This window comes from Hoplias malabaricus, chromosome 18, assembly GCF_029633855.1.
Source record: "Hoplias malabaricus isolate fHopMal1 chromosome 18, fHopMal1.hap1, whole genome shotgun sequence".
NCBI classification, from domain to species: domain Eukaryota; kingdom Metazoa; phylum Chordata; class Actinopteri; order Characiformes; family Erythrinidae; genus Hoplias; species Hoplias malabaricus.
This window is the reverse complement of record NC_089817.1, coordinates 6,246,773-6,258,984: the sequence shown is the minus strand read 5'-3', so window position 1 is coordinate 6,258,984 and position 12,212 is coordinate 6,246,773. Positions and strand designations below refer to the sequence as shown.

Here is a 12,212-nt window from a genome sequence, read left to right as displayed (position 1 = left end):
CTCTGGACCCACTCCAACCTCGATCACGATGAAGCAACGATGGAATGAATGAGTAATTGTTTTGACAACTTTTTAGCTGCGATATTACATCCTTCAAAGCCTGAGAAACCAAAGGAAACAGTGACTTTCGTTCCCATTTCTTGTTAATAGCCCCGTAGCCCCAGTGGAAGAACTTGGGACTCTAAGCATGAAGTGTAAAGTTGTGTAAACTTTTGGCTGGTGTTCTCTTCTCTGAGCGGACTTAGAAACATTGAGGTCAAAAAGACAACACCCAGTCTCAATTTTCCAGCACGCTGCTCAGATCTCTGGACAGTGGCTGATCGTGTATCTGCACAGGACCGAACACAGCAGGATTCTGAGCTTCAGGGCAGCAGCTGGGAAACAATATATCTTCCAGTTTGGATATAAAAAGCATGACCTCCAGTGCTGCATTAGATTCTCCTGTTTCTCTGAGCCTCCAGCCCTGTTACAACCCACTACAAAACCACAGAGTGTCAACACAGCCTACTGCTCATCCACCCTGCACACGCACACATACATAAGCACTCTCTCTCTCTCTCTCTCTCTCTCTCTCTCTCTCTCTCTCTCTCTCTCTCTCTCTCTCTCTCTCAGTGCAGTGAGATCATCGCTAAGGCTAGTGGGTGACACACAAATGCACGTGAGCATGTTTGCACATACCTGTGCAGCAGGGCATGACATGCGCCATAGCGTATGTATCTGATAAATACACACGCCGACGCCTTTTCAACGAACACACACACACAACTGTCCAATGAAATTTCACATAGCAGTTATATTATAAATACCTTAGAATATCCTGGCACCATTATCAGTGCTTAAATGACACGGATAACACCGAATTCGATTACATTTGTCACGTTTAAAAATGCTGCTTTGATAGTACTTCAAAAACATCAAAAGATTGCAATGCCACATGTAAACACTCTTCAAGTTTCAAAACAAAGAGCTCGCGCCACAGCTCATACACTCCTTATGTTAAAGCTGAACTTTTATCCTGCAGCTGTTTAAGCCCCGCCCATTCGTAGTGAAGTTATAGAGAGTGTTTAACCGTGCAGTGAATTTTGAATGAGGCCAGGCAGAACAGGGTTAGTTTGCATATGCACAACAACAGTACAGCAGGCTTGATTCTAAGGGATGAAGAGGGATTGGAAAAGAAAAGTGGTATTTGAACATTATGGGTGCATAAAACCGCACAGAAACTGGAGCTCGGAGGAAGAAATAAAAGAGTGGATCATGTAAAACTAGTCATTTTTCAAAAATTTGTTCCAGAACGTATCATTAGAAACATACCGTGGATCTTGGAAATATTATATTTTTGTCATACAGCCCAGTCCTTCCACACCTGCCCTTATGTTTATGTAGCATGTATAACACTACCCCCACACCCACCCACACACACACACACACACACACACACACACACACAGGTATATAGATCACAGTTACATGCATGTATCCTATGTATGGTGACCTGTATGTATTTCAGTACCAAAGCACCTGAAGCACATTCACACAACCAAGCACACACACACACCTGCACCTGCATAAAGGATCCCCGGTAGAAGCAGCATGCTGCTGCGGACAGGGCGCTCCAGAGGCTGCATCTCTCCGTCATCCTTCCTCCTCTTCCTCCTGCCTTCTTCTCGTCCTCGCTCTCTTTCTCCAGTCTGTTAGAAACCCCGGGTCATGCCCCTCCTCACAGCCGGCAAACTGCTGCGACAACTGCAGCCCACTGACCAGCGCTATCGCTGCCTCTCTGCTGCTGCTACTGTCATCTCTCTCTCTCTCTCTCTCTCTCTCTCTGTCTCTCTCTCTCTCTCTCCTTTCTGCCTCTCTCACTCTCACTCACTCCAGCACTTGCAATGCTTCAGAGTCCTGGCAGGGATTACCTCATCGCTCTTGGATGAAAAGAGTGGGTGGGGGGAGGGAGAGAGGGAAGGGAGGGAGGAAGGGAGAGAGAGAGAGAGAGAGAGAGAGAGAGAGAGAGAGAGAGAGAGAGAGAGAGAGAGAGAGAGAGAGAGAGAGAGATGCTTGCAGCCAATGAAACCCCACCCACTCCCTCCTCCAGGCTTCTAAACAATACTATAGGAGAGTGAGCGAGGGTGAGAGAGAGAGAGAGAGAGAGAGAGAGAGAGAGAGAGAGAGAGAGAGAATATGAAGGAGAGTGTTAGAAGGACAGCAGAAAAAAGGGAGGACAGCAAGTTCTACAGCATCTGAAATAATGAGAGAAAGAGACAGGGGACAAGTGGCAGAAAGAGGGAGTGAGTGAGAGAATAAAAGTGAAAGAAGTATTATGAAAAAGAGTGAAAAAAAGAGAAAAAGAATGAGAAGCATGAGTGCGAGATGGCAGAAATGTAGAGAAGAGAGAGAGAGAGAGAGAGAGAGAGAGAGAGAGAGAGAGAGAGAGAGAGAGAGTACCAAATAAAGAAAGAGAGAGGGGGGCATTCAGCACCTCCTCAAAGGAATTTTTCTCTTTTATTCCCTTATTGAAAGGAAGCAAGGGCGGGTGGGCCGAGGGGGAGGGGGATTCTAGAGAAAAGACTTTCTACATACTCCCACACTGAAGAGTTCACCCACACACACTCCAGACAAGTCACACACATAAACAGCAATCACACACACACACACACACAGTTTGTTTGTATGCAGCAGATCCATGCTGAGTGTATGTTGTCAGCTGGGTGTGCACTCACATCCTCCATCTAAAACACTGTGTTTTCCAGGAACATGCCAAAACCCTGATAATGAGCTCCTGCAGCCTTCTCTCTCTCTCTCTCTCTCTCTCTCTTCTCTCTCTCTCTCTCTGAATCTTTCTCTATCTTCACCTGTATCTTTATGTTGTTCTCTAGGATTGCTTTCTCCCTTTATCTCCCTCTCCCTCTGCTATCTCCTCTTATATCCCTCTCATCCTTCAGCATTTCCCTTCATATGTCTCACTTTGCTTCTTTCTCTCTCTCTACCTCATTCAATCTTTTACTCATTCTTCTTTTATCTCTATCTACACCTCAAACTCTCTCTCTCTCTCTCTCTCTCTCTCAGCTCGTCTCAACAGCACCATGTCTCCGGGTGGGGCTCGTTCCCTTGGGAATGAGAGCAATGACATCACACAAGACGCCTCTCCATGGCAACCGCCTCATGGTCCCCCAAGCAGCATCCCTAAATATGCTGAACACAGACAGGCCAGGAAACTTCACAGCATTTTTTGTCTGTGTGTGTGTGTGTGTGTGTGTGTGTGTGTGTGTGTGTGTGTGTGTGTGTGTGTGTGTGTGAGAGTGTGTGTGCGTGTGTGTGTGTGCCCGTGTGTGTGTGTGCCCGTGTGTGTGTATCTGTGTGTCAGTGTATGTGTCTGTGTGTGTGTGTGTGTGTGTGTGTGCGTGTGTGTGTGTGTGCATGTGTGTGTGTGTGTGCAAGTGTGTGTGTCTGTGTGTGTCTGTGTGTGTGCATGTGTGCAAGTGTGTGTGTGTGTCTGTGTGAGTGTGTGCGTGTGTGTGTGTCTGTGTGAGTGTGCATGTGTGTGCGTGTGTGTGTGTGTCTGTGTGAGTGTGTGTGTGTGTGTGTGTGTGTGCAAGTGTGTGTGTCTGTGTGTGTCTGTGTGTGTGCGTGTGTGCAAGTGTGTGTGTGTGTCTGTGTGAGTGTGTGCGTGTGTGTGTGTCTGTGTGAGTGTGTGCGTGTGTGTGTGTCTGTGTGAGTGTGTGTGTGTGTGCATGTGTGTGTGTGTGTGTATGTGTTTGATTGTATGCTTAATATTTGTGTTTCAAATGTTTCCACACAGAGATGCATTCTTTAAGGCGCTCTCTTTACTGTCACAAGGCGTAAAACTGCACGCACACATCTGTAGAGAAACGTTTTCTGAATGCAGTGGGATGTTCTGGATGCACATGACTCGCATGTGTGTGCTAAAGGGGTATAAACAGCCCAGCTTTGGACTGTGAAACAGTGGAACCACATTCTCTGGCGAAATGGAGCTCCCTCCAATACCTTCCGAATAAACAGGAGTCATCTGTATTCTACTAATCTTTCAAAACCAGTACCTGACCTCATATATGCTCCTGGGGTTGCCATCAAATCCTCACAACAGTACCCTTGATTTCAGAAGGACCGCTGAACTCACAGGTTTCTGTATAGCATGGGATACAAAGTGTATGTGTATGTTTGTGTCACTGTGTGTGTGTGGGTGTGTGTGTGTTTATTATGTGCTAGTTAATCTGCTGTGTGAATTAAACAGAACTAACATCATTAACTGAAGCTACACAATAGAAAACAGAAGAGAGATGATCATCAGCTTTGACTTTTCTTTCACAAATGAAGGCAGAATCACATAAATGCTTCTGTGGGTTTGAGTGTAATCCCATAAGCATGAGATCGGCGTGACACACTTCTGCTAAGAGACAAAAGCATAAAGGAAAGTCTACTACTCCACTTATTCTCTCTTTTGGCATATGTAGCATAACACTGTAATCCTGTATGATTTGTGTGTGTGGGAGGGGATGTATTTCAGGCTTTCTGGGGACTGAACACCCTCAAGATGATGACAGGTTTGAAGTTGTTAAGACATTTGGATGTTGGAAAATATAAAACTAAAAAAGACCTGTTGATTTCTCTTGACACAGGGAGAACACACCACACTCCTCACAGACAGTCACCCGGAGGAAACCCACGCAAACACAGCAATAACACACCACACTCCTCACAGACAGTCACCCGGAGGAAACCCACGCAGACACAGGGAGAACACACCACACTCCTCACAGACAGTCACCCGGAGGAAACCCACGCAGACACAGGGAGAACACACCACACTCCTCACAGACAGTCACCCGGAGGAAACCCACGCAGACACAGAGAGAACACACCACACTCCTCACAGACAGTCACCCGGAGGAAACCCACGCAGACACAGGGAGAACACACCACACTCCTCACAGACAGTCACCCGGAGCGGAATCAAACCCACAACCTCCAGGTCCCTGGAGCTGTGTGACTGCGACACTACCTGCAGCGCCACTGTGCCGCCCTGGGGCTCTATATGAACATAATAAAAAAGTAAATATTGTTACATCAGTGTTAAAAATGGCTGCTTGCCTATTTACAGCGCTGCCACAGAAGTCTACAGGTGAGATCCGAAGGTCTGGGGTCGATTCTGAAAGTGTATCTTGGTGGTGGGAGGAACCTTTGAAAAACTGCAATGAAAAAACAGCAGCTACACTTCTGCTGGGAAGGTGAAGATTATGTCTGCATTTATTTGCTAGTTACTTTAGTAGCTATTCACTCATTCGTTTTCTGTGACCACCTCGTCTTTATCAGGGTCACAGTGGGTCTAGAGCCTACACAGAATCATCAGGTGCAACGCAGGAACACACCCTGAAGAGGGGGTCAGTCCACCACAGAGCATAAAAGAGACGTTAATATATGAGGTGTATACTTTTTGTTTTTACACAGAACATCCTTTTAGGTTTAGTTTAGGTGTAGCACAGCAGCATTTAGTTGTCAAACAACTCACAAAGACAGATATACGCGTGTATAATAACGTGTAATTTAGCTCAGGATGCGTAAACATAGTGATCCTGTAGCATTCTTCTTTTCTACTCCTCCCTCTCCCTCTCTCACCTCTCCTGAGCTTCTCGCACCCTCCTGTCCTAATTCTCCATCTTCTGTTTGTCTCTTGCTCCTGTTCTCTCTCTCTCTCTCACTGTCACACTCTTCACACTGCTCCATGTTTTTGTGTTAATCACGACTCAGCCCCCGACTGTCTGTCTGTCTGTCTGTCTCTCTCTCTCCATGTTAAACATTAATTACTCAGTCTGTGTGCTGCAGGCAGAGTAAATTCTCTCTCCTCTCTCCTATTGCCTACAGGCCCCAGCTGCCTCTTCTTCCCATTCCTTCATTAACATTAATTAGCCCTGACCCCTGCTGGAATTATGGGTAATGTAGTTTACTTCTTTCTCTCTCTCTCTTACAAAATACATCAGTGGCCCAAGCCAGGGGTTCATTTGGTGCTGTCAAAACAAGCCTTGTACATGGACAAAGCCAAAGCTTAATCAAAGCACCTTCTCTGCTCCTCGTCCTCCAGGCGAGTGCACTGTTGACAACACAACAGTGTTGTGTTGTTTAAATTTAAACAAATTTTACCTAAAGTCATTAGACCATTGCTCACAATAATAAACTCATCCCTCAACATTGGATATGTACCAAAACCTCTGAAACTAGCTGTAATCAAACCAATTATTAAAAAACCCAATCTTGACCCTCTTGTACTCGCAAACTACAGGCCAATATCAAACCTCCCTTTTATTGCTAAGATTCTAGAAAAAGTCGTGTCACAGCAGTTGTGCTCTTACCTACAAAACAATGACATTCATGACATTTTTCAATCTGGATTTAGACCAAATCACAGCACAGAAACGGCTCTAACAAGAGTAACTAATGACTTACTCCTTTCACATGATAAGGGCTATATCTCTATTCTGGTGCTGCTTGACCTTAGTGCAGCATTTGATACCATAGATCATGTGATGCTTCTTGATAGGCTGGAAAATCTGGTAGGAATAAAAGGATCTGCCCTCTCTTGGTTCAGATCTTATTTATCCGATCGTTACCAATTTGTTTATCTGAATAATAAATCCTCTAATCATACTTTAGTTAAATATGGTGTCCCACAAGGATCAGTGCTTGGCCCTGTATTGTTCACACTCTACATGCTGCCACTGGGTAGACTAATCCGTAAGCATGGGATTCAATTCCACTGTTATGCTGATGACACACAACTGTATATATCAGCCAAACCCAATGATGTTGCTTGTCTACGTAAAATAACAGAATGTCTAACTGAAATTAAAGACTGGATGATGCAAAACTTTCTCATGTTAAATTCTGATAAAACTGAGGTCTTGTTACTAGGTAAAGATACTCAGATACATTCACTCAGAAATGCTGCTATTAATCTTGATAATTCAACAGTAAAACACAATGCCATCATTAAAAACTTAGGTGTAGCCTTTGATTCGACTCTCACATTTGATACCCACATATCCAATACAGTCAAAACCACCTTCTTCCACCTACGCAATATTGCCAAAATTCGGCATATTTTATCATTAAAAGATGCAGAGAAACTAGTGCATGCTTTTATAACTTCACGTCTAGACTACTGCAATGCGCTCCTGGCAGGGAGCTCGTGCAAAGCGTTACACAAGCTTCAGTTAGTTCAAAATGCAGCAGCCAGGGTGCTCACTAGAGCTAGAAAATTTGAACATATCACCCCAGTTCTCTCGTCCCTACACTGGCTACCTGTAAAATTTCGCATTGACTATAAAATACTCCTCTTAGCTTATAAATCTCTAAATGGTTTAGGCCCGCAGTATCTTACTGAACTTCTCATACCTTATCGCCCGTCACGTACACTTCGTTCACAGGATGCCCATCTACTCTTTGTTCCTCGCATTAAGAAAAACACAGCAGGAGGAAGAGCCTTTTCTCACAAAGCTCCTCAACTCTGGAATAGCCTCCAGTTACTGTTCGGGGCTCAAACACACTCTCAATCTTTAAATCTAGATTAAAAACCTACCTTTTCAAACAAGCTTTTGGTTAATCACTCACCTTCAGGTTACTCCTTCTATATTGGTGCTCGGGCTGGTTTTCATATTATCACTGTTCTGTATTAATCCTGTCATATCACCATAGCTACAGCATTCTTAGTTAGCTTTGTAGTAACTGCCAACAACGCTGTCTGTCGCTAGGTTCTCTTGCCTGACCAGTGGAAGCTTTTTTCGCAGGACAAATTTCCCCGTTCTTTACCATGACCCTACTAACCTTTTGTATTTTTATTTGTTCCCTTTGTCTGGCTTTCTTTCTCCTGTCTCTCTCTCATGCTTTGAGATGTCCTGCTGCTCTCCAGGTTTTGCCCTGATCCAGCCCGTGTCCTGTACAAGATCCTGGCCTTGCTAAGACTCATACATCACTAATATCATCATCCTCACCATTTTCATTTCTGCTTCTCCATCATCACTAATATACTACATTTATATTACTATAACCCCTTCACTTTTACTTCTGTTCTCTATTGTGTCTCCGGTGTCGACCCGAGGAGGATGGGTTCCCCGTATGAGTCTTGGTTCCTTCCAAGGTTTCTTCCTCGTGTGCTGAGGGAGTTTTTCCTTGCCACTGTTGCCCCTGGCTTGCTCATAGGAGGCTTGGACCCGGATCTCTGTAAAGCTGCTTTGTGACGACTTTTTGTTGTGAAAAGCGCTATATAAATAAAATTTGATTGATTGATTGACAACACCCTAATGTTGTGTTTAGAGACAATCAGAGGGTATTTCTGATACTGGGCTTTGAGTCATGCATTTGCTTTTGCATTAAAAAGCCTTCACTCCTGTTGGATTCTGGGTAATGTAGTTTTTACTGTAGGGGCTTATTTCCTGGTGTGCATTGAGTGTCTCACTCCAGTCTCTTGGTTTTGAACTGTTAGTGTAATACAAGACCACTAGACGCATGTCAGCGAGTGCTCAGTCGATTTACAGCCCTAATCAATGCAGGGATGTGTAATGATTGGATCCGGGACAATGATCAGCATCACTCTGTGTGTTACTGTCCAGAAGAAAAGGGGATGAGGAAGAAGAGGGAGAGGAAAGAGAGGAAGGGGATGTGCTTCTGCACCCAGCTGGATCTAAGTCACCTCTAAGTCACATCAGCTTGTGTGTGGGTGGGTGGGCGGGTGCACGGCTGGACAAATACCAGGCTGAGTGCCAGACACAAGTTAATTACCCTAAATTAACACATAAACTCACCCCTCCCACTCACACCATTACCTCTTTTTGTCCTCCACCCATCCATTTCTGTCTGCCATATCCCCCACACCACTGTGCGCCGCCCCTTTAAAAAGAGTCCCTTTAAACACCAGCCGCAGTCTCTGCTTGTTTTCATGCTTCTGGCTTTAAAGTAAGTGTTGGGGACAAAGACTCATTTGCACAATTTAACCCTTACGCCCAGTGTAGCTGATCGTTGTGGTTTCTAATAATACATGACATGGCTCTTTACCAAAAAGGATTTCATAAACTAGTATAGGGCGGCACGGTGGTGCAGCAGGTTAGTGTCGCAGACACACAGCTCCAGGGGCCTGGAGGTTGTGGGTTCGATTCCTGCTCCAGGTGACTGTCTGTGAGGAGTGTGGTGTGTTCTCTCGGTGTCTGCGTGGGTTTCCTCCAGGTGACTGTCTGTGAGGAGTGTGGTGTGTTCTCTCGGTGTCTGTGTAGGTTTCCTCTGGGTGACTGTCTGTGAGGAGTGTGGTGTGTTCTCCCCGTGTCTGCGTGGGTTTCCTCCGGGTGACTGTCTGTGAGGAGTTGGTGTGTTCTCTCTGTATTTGCGTGGGTTTCCTCCGGGTGCTCCGGTTTCCTCCCACAGTCCAAAAACACACGTTGGTAGGTGGATTGGCGACTCAAAAGTGTCCGTAGGTGTGAGTGTGTGAGTGAATGTGAGTGTGTGTTGCCCTGTGAAGTACTGGCGCCCCCTCCAGGGTCTATTCCCGCCTTGTTCCCAATGATTCCAGGTAGGCTCTGGACCCACCGCGATCCTGAACTGGATAAGGGTTACAGATAATGAATGAATGAATGAATGAAAAATTAGTATACACCACAGTTAGTGCTGAGCTAACACAGTATTGGTATTCCCATAGGGGAACCAGCAGAAATGAACATTTTCATAGAAGTGTTTGTTCTCCCCCTGTTTTTTTGAGCAGTTTTGACATTCATGGTGTTCACTCTATGTACTCATGCTCTGCGTGTGCACATGAACATGCATGTCCATTAATCCTTGGCACCACTTTCTAACCTCATACCCCATTTCTTTCATTAGAGTCTCCCAATGCTGGCTGAATGCTCATATTACTCTTTTCTTCCACCCCCTCTCTCTCTGTCTCTCTCTATCTCTGTCTCTCACTTTCTCCAGCCTCTGTCCCATTTTTCCATCATTTTCCCGCTGTTTACATTTCCATCTAATTTTCCTCTCCCTGTGAGCCTGGCATAATGAGGAGCCGACACTAACTCGCCTATCATCTGTCCACTCTCTACTCTCACACCTCTCCTCCTTCTCATTCTGATATATTTCTTTCAGTTTTCACACTGCCCCCTCGCCCAGGGTCGGTGTCGTCTTTCTATGCTCTATAATGAACCAAAGGAGGTTGTTTGTTTGGTTGGTTCATTCATTCATTCATTTATTGTCTGTAACCACTTATGCAGTTCAGGGTCACGGAGGGTCTGGAGCACACCTGGAATCACTGGCCGCAAGACAGGATAACGCCCTGGAGGGGGCGCCAGTCCTTCACAAGGCAACACACATTCACTCAAACCTACGGACACTTTTGAGTCGCCAATTCACCTAGCAATGTGTGTTTTTGGGAGGAAACCGGAGCACCTGGAGGAAACCCACGCAGACACAGGGAGAACACACCACACTCCTCACAGACAGTCACCCGGAGGAAACCCACGCAGACACAGGGAGAACACACCACACTCCTCACAGACAGTCACCCGGAGGAAATCCACACAGACACAGAGAGAACACACCACACTCCTCACAGAATGTCACCCAGAGGAAACCCACACAGACACAGAGAGAACACACCACATTCCTCACAGACAGTCACCCAGAGGAAACCCACACAGACACAGAGAGAACACACCATATTCCTCACAGACAGTCACCCGGAGGAAACCCACACAGACACAGGGAGAACACACCACACTCCTCACAGACAGTCACCCGGAGGAAACCCACGCAGACACAGGGAGAACACACCACACTCCTCACAGACAGTCACCCGGAGCAGCACTCAAACCCACAACCTGCAGGTCCTTGGAGCTGTGTGACTGCGACAAACTGAAAATATATGACTATGATAAGAGTTTATGCTTGTTAAGTCCATAAATGCTGAGTCTTCAGTTTGTGACGGAATGGAAACGGCTGAATAAATTCAAGTCGTTGCAGGATTTGTGTTTATCTGATATATTTGTGCAGTAAAGCTTCTTAGCACAGACAACGTGGCAAGTTTTCCTTTACTTAGCAAGAAAACGTATTATGTTTAAATGGACTTATAATTGCGGCCAACAATGTCTGTGTTAATGGACTCTGCACAGTAGACGTGGCACATAGAGATTACTCCTATGTGATGATTCTTATCAAAGCCAAAAGCAATCTGAATATATAATTAACATATTGATAAAACTAGCATCATTAAAAATGATGAGTAAAAACACCAGTGCCCAGTGTGTGTCGAGTAGAAGTGTATCTGAACATTTCTGTTCTGTACACGAATATATAAAAGCATATATAATGCCTATGGCATATTTATGAAAAAGTATTTGAAACCCTCACCCACATTGTGGCATTAACAGTTAGGAAAACGTGAAGTATTCTTTTATTTTTATGCAGCGGTGTATTTCTTCAGTGTATCTCAGCTCCACCTGCACCACATATACCACATGTAGGCCACCGGCACTGATGCACCATGGGAAGTTTCTGTTTATAGACGCGGAGACTCTTGAGTTCCCGTCTGAGCGGTGAGCACTCAGAGAAAACTCCTCACTCTCTGTAACAGTGAGCATTCAGGCCGCATCCTCAGCTCAACTCCAACAACATGAAAGTTTTACAGCGAAGGGAGTGAGGGAGCGTGGAGAGGGAGAGAAGGGAGATGGTGGAGTGGGGGACGGGGGTGGGGGGGGGGGTGGATAAAGAACCAAGGATAAAAAAGAAAGGGAGGCCATATCAAGATACAGAAGAAGCACTTTAGCCAGAGTGGCTAGCATCGCTAATGAATCATTGCTAGTCAGGTCTCTCCAACTCCACATTACATCTCATTCATTATTAGCAATGCTAGCATCTTTGTATGGACATAGCTTTATAAAAGCGTTGTTGATGAAAGAAGTGCACTGGGACAGTCCACACACACACACACACACACACACACACACACACACACTGCATTCTTTTTATTTGTTCCTGTTCATCTATATTTTATTGTAGTTTATGTTCATCTCTCTCTCTCTCTCTCTCTCTCTCTCTCTCTCTCTCTCTCTCTCTGTGTGTGTGTGTGTGTACATGTTAAACTCCTAGGTCTGACCGCACCTATTCTCCTAGAGAGTTTGCAGCGCCATCTAGTGTCCGGACACCGAGTCACAGCCTCAGTCCCGGAAGAATGG

The 12,212-nt window shown here is 45.4% G+C and overlaps 1 protein-coding gene across 1 annotated transcript in view; it reads right to left on the bottom strand.

Moving 5' to 3' along the window:
- Positions 1-277: 277 nt before the first annotated feature.
- The window catches only part of sh2d3ca (SH2 domain containing 3Ca), a 28,280-nt gene continuing 16,345 nt past the window's right edge, over positions 278-12,212 (bottom strand). The window contains exons 4-6 of the mRNA XM_066651580.1: positions 6,069-6,100; positions 1,556-1,688; positions 278-463 (exon numbers count right to left, since the gene is read on the bottom strand). Of these exons, the coding sequence (XP_066507677.1) occupies positions 278-463; positions 1,556-1,688; positions 6,069-6,100 (351 nt within the window). The remainder of the gene's footprint in view (positions 464-1,555; positions 1,689-6,068; positions 6,101-12,212) is intronic.